The following is a 13,916-nucleotide window of genomic DNA, read 5'->3' as shown; positions in this document are numbered from 1 at the left end:
ACTCTGTAGCCTGCAATGAGCTATAGCAGGAGCTAGACACTTTGTAAAAATTCTTTGTGCAGTCGATAGTCCAGAAGTTAAATCAAAAGTCTGGGTGAATAGGGATGTGATGATAAGCATCTTTTAAGTCTAGTGTTACCAGGAAACTAGAAAAAGGAAGAGGAAGAAGAGATAACAGGTTGTGAAGTGACATTTTGATTGGGTCTCCAAATATTTCCTTTCTTTGGCACTAGAATATCTTTGAATAAAAACCCTTCCTCACCTTGGAAGCAAGAACTGGTTCTGTCACTCCTTGGGACAGCATGAGATGAAGAACAGATGGAAAGTAAAGAATCTGATCTGAAAGATGAGGAATGACCCCCTGGAAAGGAAGAATTTCCCCCTACTGCCATCTATATCCCCGATGAATGATTTTCAGAACCCATTTGTCTGAAGCGATCTGTTGCCAGAAAGAAAAATGGAGATTCAGACTTTCTGGAAGAAAAAAAAGCATCAGAGTGGGAAGGAGGTTGCAGGGTATCTTGAATAGTCTTTCAGACTTTTTGGACTGCCCTTGGTTTTGGGAGGTTTGAGACTTCGTTTGAAAACCCCCTTGCCACTTCTTCTTAAATATCTGTTTCCTGAATTTTGTTGAGACTGTTTTATTTTTTTTTTTTTGGAAAAACTGGATTAGGAGATAAAAAGCCCCTTGGAGAAACTGGAAAAGGAGGGCGTAAAATCCCCTGGGTCAGCCTGCCCCTTTCATCACACTTATTGATCAGCTATGCAGCAGTGGGGCCAAACACTAAATCTCCATCCAAGGGATACTTTGACATTTGATTTTTAACACAATCTGGTAGGTTCTGAGAATGCAGCCATGCAAACCTCAAAACAGTACCAGTGGCCCTATTTCTGGAAGAAGTATTAGCAGTGTCATTCACACACTGTAAATCATGAGTAGCGACTCATAAATAGGAGAAAACGTTATTTAAAGCAGAGATTTCCTCACAAATAGAAACTGCAGATAAAGCATTCCTCATACTTTCACAATTTGTCAAAACAAAGTTTAACATATGAGCCTGCCATTTCAAAATCCTGAAAATCAAAATTGCAAAAGTATATACTTTTTTCGTATACCTATCACTAATTTTCCCATCCTTAACAGAAAGTAGGACTGGAATTAACTAAGTACTTGGCAGCAGTGTGATCAGCTAAAGCTATACCTGCTGAATCCGGTTTGGGAATAGTTTGTAAAAAATTTAGACTGAGGACCTTTATACATCCTACCTGCCTTTATCAAGGCAGCTGGCTAACTATCAGGAAAATGCAGACAGTAAGATATGCATTCTGTAAAGCTGACCGAACAGGAGGAATGGGTGTAAGTTCTAGCAAATCCTTCTTTTAACAAATTCATATTTTCTGAGTGACTGAGAAACCTCAGTGTTATCCCACTGAAAACACTGACACATTCTAGTACTAGTCTCAGAGAAAGAGAAATCCAACAGGGCAAATCAGAAACTGTGCTGTCCTCTGAGTCGGAATCAGGAATCTAAGGAAGAAACCCTGTATCCATCCCTGCATCTTGCAGTTCAGATTCAGAGTCTTAAATCACTTTGTGTAAAGAGGAATCCCCCTTTCTTTTACCGGAAACTATTTTACAAGAAGAGTAGCATGAATTAAAGCCTGAGCTAAACCCAGTAAACTACCCTCATTCAAAGAAATTTGAGGAGGAGTAGATACATGCTTGGTCTTCTGTTTCTTTTTGACAGGAAAAATAGGATCAACTATCTTGCTAATACTAGCAACTGCTTCCCCAGTGATAGGCACAGCATTCTGACACAACAGGAAGACCTTCCATGTTCCCTCACAGAACCACAAAGCATGGCTCTCCTTTGCCCACTGAGGGGACCCCAACAGCTGCACAGGACATAGCTAACCTTTGGTTCATAGTGACTGTATGTGCTGCACCAGGGCGATCCAGGATAAAAGATGAGAGGTCTGAGGTACAGCAGAGTCACCCACCTGGGGCTGAGGCAAATTATTAATGAGCTGTTGTGGCAAAGGCTGCCTAATTTGCTTAATTGGTTTATTTTTGTGGCTGGAAGAAAGACCAGCCATAGGACTGGTAGTCTCTTCCATGGTCAAGACGAAAGTGGTGCCTCTTTCTCAGGGAAGACGAGCACCAATTACCGGTAAATACTACCAGTCCACAAACATTACTTTTCTGAAAGAAAAATACAGGAAAAACACTGCGCCAGCCCCACAGAATAAAAATAAACACAATTTCTCCACAGAAAGAATGTTCCGAGTTACTTTACATGACTTGGAAACTGTCATGAAAAAACAAATGCTCTGTTTAAAAGTGAGTTACAGCCTTGAGACAGTCCATTAAAACAAAACACTCCCAGCTTTAAAATAATGTTCTTGAAGAGAAAAGTAACAAAACGCCAACAAAATTAAGAAAATAGATTTTTTCCCCCAAGGGAGCTTATCTGCTCAGCAAAGGAAATCACAAACTGACCGTCAATCTTTGAAAGCCTGAGAGGATCGTACTTTTCAGCAGCAGTAAAATTGTGAAGGGATTTGTACCAGACTTGTCTTTTAGTCAGCTCAACTCGAGCTGCTTGACAGTTTGAGCGCATGTAAGGTGTCCCGAAACTTTGGAAGCTTTTTGGCTGTTATATTTCTGGCAGGATATAACCCATATGTCTAAGGCATATAACCCATATATCTAAGGCATATAACCCATATATCTAAGGCATATAACCCATATGTCTAAGGCATATAACCCATATGTCTAAGGCATATAACCCATATGTCTAAGGCATATAACCCATATGTCTAAGGCATATAACCCATATATCTAAGGCATATAACCCATATATCTAAGGCATATAACCCATATATCTAAGGCTACTGCAGCAGTGATCAGTATGATGCGCATCTGTAGAAGAAACAACTTGGAAATTTAACACCTAATCACAGCATTTTTGTACTCTTTTTGTTTTGGTAGGCATGCATGCTATTTAACAATGCATTGTGCAATTTTAGTATACATGTACTCTTTCTGTGTTTATTTTAAATAAAACTGTGAGCAGCATGTTCTGTCATAATAAGTACTTGTTTTTAAGTTCACAGGTGGTTAAATGGCAGTGAGATTCAGTGTCAGAGGTCATCACGGAAACAGCATCTAAGTTCCACATGTGCTATGGGTTCCACAGATAAAACACCTCCTACAGTGCATGGCTCGTCTCATACTGGAACCAGACGTCATAAATATATGAAAAGTAACAGCAATTTTACTTTGGAGAAGGATCTGAAAGTGGTTCTGGAAACTCAAAAGACTGACAAAATGTACAAAGCAGATGAGTGTAAAACAGTTTCCGGATTCCATTTTCTAAAACGATGGAAAGGTTGCACTGATGAGAGATTAAGGAGGAGGGTCCATCCTCACGATGTTGATAAATGTTCCAGAATATCTGAAGGAAGGAAAGCAAAGGAGAAATGCAAAGACAGTTTGAAAATGCATCCAAAAGCCTACGCAAAGGAGAAATTGTTTCAGTGTGCCACATGTGGCAAGTGTTTCATAAGGATAAGTAGCCTTATCCAACATAAGAATGTCCACACTGGCATCAGTCCATTTAAATGTGCCACATGTAACAAGTATTTTTCACATAAGTTTTCCCTCACCATCCACAAAAGAACTCACACAGGGGAGAGACCATTTAAATGTGCAACATGTGACAAAGCTTTTACAAAGAAAAGCAACCTTACAGCCCATGAGCAAATACACACTGGAATTAAACCATTTAAATGTGTCACTTGTGGCAAGAGATTTTTAGACAAACCCAAGCTTCAGAGACATATTAATTCCCACACAGGGGTGAAGCCATATAAGTGTACAATATGTAATAAGAATTTTGCACAGAAGGGTGCCCTTACAATCCATGAGAGAATCCACACTGGAACTAGGCCCTATAAATGTGCCACATGCGGCAAGAGCTTCATACAGAAAAATTCCCTTATTATGCATGAAATTACACATACTGGAATGAAGCCATATAAATGTGTAATATGTGGTAAAAGCTTTGCTTGGAAGCAGTGCCTTGAAGTCCATGAAAAAATACACACTGGAAATCAACCTTATAAATGCTCTTTGTGTGGCAAGAGTTTTGTACTAAAGAAATGCTTTATATACCATGAGAAAATCCATGCTGGAGATAGACCATTTAAGTGTTCCATTTGTGGCAAGAGTTATGTAGATAGACATGGCCTTGCAGGTCATAAGATTGTTCACACTGGAGAAAAGCCTTACAGCTGTGCAACATGTAGTAAGAGTTTTATACGGAAACACAGCCTCACAGTTCACGAAAAAATCCACACTGGAGAGAAGCCTTACAGCTGTACAACATGTTGTAAGAGTTTTATATGCAAACGTGACCTCACAGTTCATGAAAAAGTCCACACTGGTGAAAAGCCGTATGAATGTGAAACATGTGGAAAGTGTTTCAGACGAAAACACCACCTTGAAATCCACAAGAAACTTCACACTGGACGTGAAGCCTTTAAATGCCCCGTATGTGGCAAGACATACACCGAAAAGAGTAATCTCAGAAGGCATGAGTTTGTCCACTCTGGGAAGAAGCCATATAAATGTGCATCATGTGATAAGAGTTTTTCACGGAAGGCTAACCTTAGGCACCATGAGAAACTCCACAGTGGGGAGAGAAAATCCAAAGGCGAAACAAGAAAATTGCCCCTTCTTGATCAAGAAAACAGGTACCTAAAATTCAGCTGGCATGACAAGATGTCATAACTAAAGACATTTTTCTAAATTAAATGTTAGTAACTAAATCAGAAAAATTAACTGAAAATTCAGAAAAGGCTAGCCTGGCTCTGTGACACAGGGGGTCAGAGCCCTTACTGCGATCCAGGTGTCTGGGGTTCAGTTAATGGCCCAAGCATTGGAGGAGCCAGGAGGGGAGGGTGGATTGAAGAGACAGAGTTTGCACACACCTGTCAGGGAATGGGTTGCCCATAGTTAAAGGTACACAGTTTGGGGAAGTTTCCCAAAGTGCAGATTGAAGAAAACACCAGTAAGTGCTTTTAGGGAAGGTACAGAATTGTTTGGAAAGAACTCTCCATGTGGAAGTGAAGAGATGTCCTTTGGAGACCACCCTCTGCATATCTCCTACCCAGCATTTCAACATGTGCACATCTCCTCCTTAGCATTTAACTGCACTTCACCTTAGCATTTAACAGCACTTCACCTTTCCCCACACATGGAAAGTAGATCTCAAATCAGACAACCAACCACTCTTTATGGTTGTGTAAATGATGGCCTCTCCTGGTCAACCAGCACTCTGGTGATGGGTAATGAACAGGCTGATTGGCCTTGAGGGGAGATGTTGATTGACAGACAGTGGGGGTAAAATGGCAAAAAGAAAGAAATAAAATAAAACTCTGACAGTACCATGCAAAAAGAGTAGTAATAGGACATGCAGATCACAGAAGAAAATCTAGTCATATAGGAAGTAACGTAAGGGAATGTTTGATATTAACTACATTATTGTATTATGTGCTGGTGAAGGAGACAGAAGGTATATGTGACTTAAAGAATCTGATGATTAATAAGGTAAATACAGTAACTGGAATCATTCATAAGGACCCAGATTATACATCAGACTTAACAGAATACATTTCTATGCAGCAAGGCTGTTAATTGGTAAAGTACTGTCGGAAAAAAATGACTGAAAGAAAGGAACATTTAGATATTCACCCTGGAAATTGTGATGAAAAACAGTAAAGAGTTTTAAAACAAAAATCAGTATTGTAGACATTTATTAAAGGAAGCAGATCTCTTACAGTCCTTTGATGTAAATAAGAAAACACTATTAAAACAGATCAAGCTGTGGGTTACACCTGGACTAAGGTATTTGTGAATTGACCTTCTGGTCAAATTTGATTTCTTTTCCCCAAGAGGCAAAATTCAGTTTTAGTTAATTCTGTGGGGGCAAAGCTTTATGCATCCTCATGTAGGGGTTTCACTCTCTTTTTTTATGTGTTTATCGTTTCATGAGATCATTGCATGGTGGCGAAAAAGAAGTTTTTCATACTGCAATCAGCCTGTGTTTTGACTTGGTGATTAAATTGCAAGTCTTTTTTCTTCATGGTTATGCTTGCAGTCAAAAAGATCCCACGTCAACAACAGGACACTTTTGAAAATAAATACATGTAAAGTATTGTTTTTACAATGGCACCCTCTCCAACATCCCTGGCATGGGGGTTGTGTCTCCACAACCCTACTGAGTATTTATACTGGTTTGAGATTGATTTGCCTTTGGAAAAGAAAACAGCCCAATGATCTTGTAGTCTTAGTGTTAACATGTAAAACCTCAGGATTGTACATTGGTGATCCCACATAAGCATGGTGTTCACTTGTGTGGTGATTCTAAGGTTGCAGCACATTTTGACTGGCTGTGCATTTTTGCATGATTTATTGCTATATGGATGTTCTGCCTCCCCTCTATTAGTCAGTATTCCATGGCATGGATTTTATATATTTTGGGATTCACTAACACCTTTCCATGTTTAGACATAAACGCACATTTCAGTAAGCTACTCCACCTCTCATGAATAAGAAGCAGTGTCTCTGCATCATCGAAGTGATATTCAGATTAACATTCCAATCAGAGTGGATAGTGAGATTTAATCCCGTTTAGAATCTTTAGGAAGCAGTCAGACATTTTTTATTCCCCAGTTTTCTCATGTCATATTATTTATAATTATAATAACAGATAATCTCTTTTTAGGCTATAAAATAAAGTTACTGTTCAGTCTGTAAAACTTGTGTGCAAAGGAAACATTAATTAGTAGGAGACTGTTTCAGAGAAGGTCTGTAGCTACCAGGGAAGGAACAATGGATATAGTAGCCACTAAAACACATTACATTAGTATATTCTGTAGAAACCTATATAATAAACCTATTGAGCATAATGTGATATAGAAATGTTAGCTGAAATGTAACACATTAATAATTATAGGATGTAAGGAATTGAATGATTTAACAAAATTGGAGGCATAAATTAAATGAAGATTCCGAATTAGAAGCTCTTCATGTTCAGATTTCAGCTTCTTGTTGATGGCATATTGGTCTGCAGCACATTTAATCTGTGCAAAAATACTGTTTTGATGAACACCATTAGCTAACAACAGAGAATTCCATTAAAATAAATTGTTTTCATGCATAACGTGACCTGCACAATGAAATGACATGGGTAGAGTTTACAGTTAATGCATAGAGTTGTACTGATAGTAATAAAACATAATGGTAACAGAAAGTTATGGACTTTTTCTCAGTGTAATCTAAACAAAATGAGTAATGCTGTTTAAATACAGTTAAACACACCATTCAGCAAGAGAGAGGTGATAAAATCAGCAAGCAAAGGAGAGTAATATTGCTCAAACTGAATTGATCCACAAGTCCTGGTGAGTATCTTCATGAGGTAGACCCCCTTTTTACAAAATCTCACCAAGACAGTACTGATATAAAGACTGTATCTTATACAACATATATCATGGACAGAAGTAGGTTAAAAAATAAAGACAGACAGCTGCATGCACAAGTCCCAGGACAAAAAATTGCCCAATCCTGGTAGGTTCACTGGTGCCAGGATGGGAAAAAATGACAGTGTAGAATCCTCAAGACATGGAAACATTCCTACAATGAGGCTAGGCCAGGCTCAGGGGAAAGATGGCCCCACTTCTTGTAGAAGGCAGTAGTAGTCCACAAAAAAATGATCAGCTAAACAAGAGCCACAAAGACCAAATGTCAATGGAGTACACTATTGAGGATGAGAAGGAAATTATGTAGTGTTACCATTATGCAAAAAGCCTGGAATTTCTGGATAGAATACATTCAGAAAAATTAAGAGAGAAACGAGGAGAAAGAAAAATAATTGCACAAGAAGAACTGTCTATTGTTTCAAATGCAAATTTGTGTTCATTAATACAACAGATTAATGAAAAACATTAAATAGACCAAGAAACTTGGACCATTTGAATGACTGAGGAAGTTTGAAAATATAAAGAAGAAAAACTGGAGATTTTTGAAAGGTATAAAAAAGAAACATGGACATGGTAAAGAAAGAGATATCTGATATGGTGTAATATTTATGCAGAGGAGAAAGCCAAACTAATTAACACAAAAAAGCAGCTGCAAAGATATTTGAAGAGGAATACAGGCAAAAGCAACCAGTTATGGGACATTTCACAGTGCACAAATAAGATAACAAAGGAGGAAATAGAACAGATTATTAGTAAAGTAGAAGTTAAACAAATAGAAGCTGAAGTTATGGAATATCTGCAAGATGAAGGATTTAGTGTAGAAAGTCTAACACTTGTCATGTTACACCATGATGGAACAGTGAGTTCCCAAATAAAGGAGAAAATGGTGTAGCGGGAGGGGTACATGTCAGTAGATCGACAAGTTAGAAGATCGACATCCACTTCACCGACACATGAAATAATCGACACTGCAAATCACGGACATTTAACAGGTAAGAAATTTAAATTTCGCTAATCATGCCTACCACACATGCATAACACTGCCACACTTACTAAAACATGGTAGGCATGATTAGAGAAATTTAAACTTCTTACCTGTTAAATGTCCGTGATTTGCGGTGTCGATTATTTCATGTGTCGGTGAAGTGGATGTCGATCTTCTAACTTGTCGATCTACTGACATGTACCCAGCGGGAGACATCTGAAGAAGAAATATGGTCATGAGAAAGAAAAAGAGCTTTAATACAGTGCAATATTTATGCAAAGGGTAACTAAAACTAATCAGTACAAAAAAGCGGCACCAATGATATTTGAAGAGTAATACAGGCAAAGGCATCTGGATATAGAAATGTTTACATTACAAAAAAATAAGAAAACAAAGGGGGAAAATAAAAAAGAGGATTAGTGATGGAGATATTAAAGAAATAGAAACTGAAGTTTTGAATTACCTTCAAAGCGAAGGATTTGGTGTAGAAATTCCCACTTTGGTAATGTCACAACATAATGGAACAGTGAGTTCCCAAATTAAGGAGAAACAGGAGGAACGGGAAGCATCTGATCAGCTGCCACATGAAGATACTCTGAAGTCTTCAGTAGGAAACCAGTGCAAAAGGTCACTTGGAGTTGCACAGCAAGGGAGGACACAGAGAATAGCGGCAGCTGTGACACAGTTAATTTTGTAGAGTGACAGGCCAGTGAGTTCCCATATGAAAGAGCAACAGATGATGCAGGATGCAGCTGAGGAGAATGTCACCGGAAGATGCTTTGGAACTTTCTGTACAATTCCTGCAGGAAATGAGAATAAAGAATGTGCCCTCAGTTTAGAAGAAAACGATTTAAGGGAAGAGTTGTTGTGCTAATGGAAATGGATAGACATATTAAGATCAATGAATCAATGAAAGAAATAGATTACAGAAAGTCAGTAAGACCTAAAATGTTAGAAGTCTGATAAAACAAATGAATACAGTAATCAAGGGTATTGACAGAAATTCATTTGATATAACAGAAGGAATTTGGATATGTTACTGTACAGCAAAATGAATAACTTATAAAGTATTATCAAAAAAATATGTCAGTAGGGGAAAGGAAGGGAAGAAATCAAATGCCATCCTTGAAGTATCAAATAAAGAAAAGTATAAAGTAATTAAGACAAGAAGCGTCACTGTTAGAAGAGTATAGAAGAGAGAACAGATCAACAAAAATACTCAGAAAGGTAAACATGATAAAAGCAATGCACAGTATCAGAACAGATCAGGATCTATTGTGCCCTATCAGAAATAATACATAAAAAAATATCAGCACAAGCAAAAAAACTTAGAAGATATACAGATAAATATCAAGGAAAAGTACAAAATAAGCAATTCGTTGATCACCCAAAAGAAAAGTTTTATAGAGAACTGGAAAACAAAGCAAAAGGAATAGAAACACCACCAAAAAAAAGAAGAAATAAATACATTTTAGAGACATATTTGTGAAAACCCTCTGGAACATAACAAATATGCTGAATGGCTAGAAGAAGTAAAAGAAAGAGTAAGAAGTTCCAATGTACAGGATATGAAATGGGATGAAGTAATGACCAGAGAAATTGAAACACAATTAGGAAAAGCTCCTAAATGGAAAATGCCAGGCCTAGATGCAATAACTAACTTATGGCTAAATGTATTAACATCATTACATGAGGATTTAGCCCTGAGTAAAATGTATAAGATACACTCTACACTGATTGCTTACAATACAGAGGCCATGAAACAGTGGTGCACCACTTAGTAGTTAAGCTACGATAAAGGGAAGATTATTATTCCAGGGATAAAAATTCAAAGGGAGATATTCCAGGGCAACTCTTTGTCATGGCTACTTTTCTGTCTTGCCCTTAACCCATTAAGATGTCTACAATAAAGGTTCCATCTCCTCTAAAATTACAATTGCCAGCACTATCACACCACACACCTCCTTCCTTTCTATGCCTCCCCACTTACAAAAACAAGACAGACAACAACAAACTTGCTTCTTGTTACAATCACAGATTTGCCACCAGATTAGAGCCAGCCAGACACCACATTCCACCACACAACTGACTGCACTGGTTTCCAACTGGTTTTAGCCACCCACTCCACAACAAACTCAAAGCGGCTCACCAGATACTGTATCACCCAGAGGAGACCACACCAGCTCTGAGAAAAACATCATTCATCCCCTCATATTTGCCTTCTTTTTACACTCCTCTCAATAAGATCTAGAGCTCCAACTCAAAGCCAATAATTCTGCTGGGTTCTCTATTCTCAATTCTCAAACTTTGTAGGTAAATGGAACCCCCCCACCATGCTCACCTCAGAACCCCCCTCCTCCTACAATTCAAAAAGCTTAAACCCCATCTCAATACTCTCTGATTTACCCCTACCCCTTTATCCGCTTTTTAACAAGGCGCCTCGCCTTTGTAACTGACCTATGTTTTTTTTTTTTTTTTATATATGCTGCTGTTGTTGTTTTTTTTCCCAAGATGTGATGTATCTTTATATTGTATTTAGAACTCATACTTGAGTTTTTCCGGCCGCCTCCGCCTGAAATGGACATGTATCCAGTCGGACTCTCCCGGTTAACAAATGTAAAATAAATAAATAAAATAAACTTAACAGATTAGATGGCTGCAGTTTGGCTCCCAGAAAGCATAATGGATGATTTAAAACTGTATATTTCAGTCACTGAGGAACTGAAAGCACAACTTCAAGTAGTCAAAAACTTTCTAAGGTGATATAAGAATGTCATTTGGACTTGATAAATGTACAGTAGTGACCTTTAAAGCAGGAAAGCTGAAGGACTGAGAAAATATCAGTCTCGGACAGGAATGTGATATAAAAGAACTTAAGTAGGAGAGAGTGTATAAATATTTGGGAACTGATGAAGGATATATAAAACATTGGTGTATACCAAGATTATATTTTCCTTGTTTTGAAGGAGGTATGGACCTCCTTGAAACTAACTACATGTATGGATCTGCAATTGTAAGACTGCATACATATCTGCTGACCTCATCAGATCCAAACAGTGAAAATTTTGAAACCTGGAGATAACAAATCTAAGACAACTTCCCTCCTTAGTTTAGCAGAAGTATATTGGTGTCGAGCGGCAATGGAAACCAGACCAGAAGTAGACAAAAATCAGACAATAACTATTATTGCCAAAACACAAAAGAAAGAATGTAAGGAGAAGGCAAAAAAGGAGGAAAACACATAAATGTAGTTGCAAGTACAGAAAACTCCTCGAACAACCTCATGCTGATCAAGACATGCATCTGGAGCATTTCTCCCCGGGCCTCCATTGAAAACTAGCTTGTTCAAAGTCAGACTTTCCCAGTAAACATATGTTAAATAAATGAAAGAAGGTAAGTAAAAAAGGTTTGACATATGAATGGTTAAGGACAGGTAAATTTAAAGCAAAAGATGATGATAGTGGAATTACATAAACATTGGTTTACAAAGTCCATTGGACATGTGGGAGAAACAGACAAATGCAGGTTCTGTAAAACAGAACTGAAAACAGTTGTACGTCTTGTTGCTGGGTATGAGACACTAATGCCAGAAGGCCTGTATATTGAAAAGCATAAGAATGTGACAAGACTGTTGCATTGGAAATTGTGTAAACATTACAATATTGAAGTAGCTTATAATCATTGGGAACATGAGCCACAAAGAACTATAGAGAATGATGCAGTGTATATCACATGGGATCACCCATTAACTACAGTACAAAAATAGATGTGAGAAAACAAGATATAGTAGTCCATGAAAAGAAGGTGAAAGTAGCATTGATCATAGAGATTGCTACATCCAGTGATTTCAGTGTCTTACATACAGAGAGACACAAAGTCATAAAGTACCAAGATTTGAAGGCAGAAACAAGGGCAATATTGAAGAAGGATACCCAGACAGTTCCAATGATAGTAGGAGCAATGAGTCTCATAAAAAGAATTTACAGTCTTATTTAGACATGATACCGATACATATAACTCCATATGAATTTCACAAAGAGTCATCTCTGGGCACATTGTGGGTTCTGCATAGTGCACTTTTGGCTAATATCAAAGATTGAAACAATACTAATTTCATGAACTTTAATCATACTTTGACTTAGGAATGGGGTCCATTCCTGTCATGGTAACAGAAACCCAAAAGATGGAGAAATTAAACCAAGTGACATCTCACTTTTTTAAGGATGAGCTAAATGTTATAGTTAACATGATAGATAGTGATTGTATTACACACAGCTAACATTTTCAGATAATATATAGGTTCATAGGTGTGTACTAGGCTAATGCCCCTGGAGCCTTTCAAGCCTAGCCCATAGAAGTGCCTGGCATTGTGCAGCCTGACATTAGTTCCCAGTGCCTCTATCAATTAGAGCCACTGGGGTGTTCCCCAGGGTGAACTTTCCATTTTCCATCCACTCATCAAGATTCCTCATGAAGAGGGCCAGTGAGGTGCTCTACTTGACATGTATGGGAAGTCTATTCCAGAGTACAGGCAGTCTCTGGGTTATGAACATGTCCCTCCAGCATGTTCTTTTGATTGTGGTAATGAAGTTGAGGTCTCTGGAGTGTGTGGTGCAGAGGGATTGGAATTTCTGTAGATGTAGCATTTCTAACAGAGCTGGGTCAGACATGGCTTTGTAAGGCAAGCAGAGATCGCCTCTTAGTAGATCATATGCGACAGAGAATAGCTGGAGTTTTTTGAGTCTGTCCATGTAAGATGTGTTTAAGGTCTAAGATCCTCATCATGAGGTACTTTTGTGGCCTGTCCAGTTGTTGCAGGTGTCTATTGAGGTACATGCCAAATGTGGCATTATACTGTATGATTGGTCTAATGAGGCAAGAGTAGAGAGAAATGATGACCTCTTTCTTCCTGGATGCAAAACCCTTGGTAATGAGATGTGCTACATACAAGGTCTTTCTGACCACAGTGGCAATATGGTGGTCAAAGGAGAGGTTGCTGTCAACTGTGTCCCCAGATCTCTTATAACTCCTTCAGTGTTCATTGGGCTCCCATTGATGTAGTAATTAGTGGGAAATTAGTTTTCCCAAAGGGGACAAAAACGCATTTTTTGGCATTACGCTTAAGGCCATGGTTTTGACACCAGTCATTGGTCTCAGTGAGGCCTTTCTGTAGGATGTCTGCATCACTTGGGGAGTTAATAATTGCTCCCAGCCTACAGTCGTCTGCGAACTTAGTCAGCCATAGTCCCTCCATGTTGGCCTGGACTTCTGAGAAGTAGATGCCAAACAGGAGAGGACCCAGGACTGATCCCTGTGGGACTCCACTCATGACTGGTTGGCAGTCTGACTTGGAGTCTGCTACTTTCACACTGTGGGTTATATCTGT

The 13,916-nt window shown here is 38.5% G+C and overlaps 1 protein-coding gene across 1 annotated transcript in view; it reads left to right on the top strand.

Moving 5' to 3' along the window:
• Positions 1 to 6,332, top strand: part of LOC122815140 (gastrula zinc finger protein XlCGF57.1-like) — a 179,777-nt gene extending 173,445 nt beyond the window's left edge. The window contains exon 4 of the mRNA XM_044087394.1: positions 3,111 to 6,332. Coding sequence (XP_043943329.1) covers positions 3,111 to 4,795 — 1,685 coding nt within the window. The 3' untranslated portion in view covers positions 4,796 to 6,332. The remainder of the gene's footprint in view (positions 1 to 3,110) is intronic.
• The last annotated feature ends 7,584 nt before the right edge of the window (positions 6,333 to 13,916 follow it).

The sequence above is a fragment of the Protopterus annectens genome, chromosome 11.part0 (genome assembly GCF_019279795.1).
Source record: "Protopterus annectens isolate FY-2018-M chromosome 11.part0, PAN1.0, whole genome shotgun sequence".
Lineage (NCBI taxonomy): Eukaryota > Metazoa > Chordata > Ceratodontiformes > Protopteridae > Protopterus > Protopterus annectens.
The sequence above is the reverse complement of the archived record's forward strand: the minus strand, read 5'-3'. Positions and strand labels throughout refer to the sequence as shown.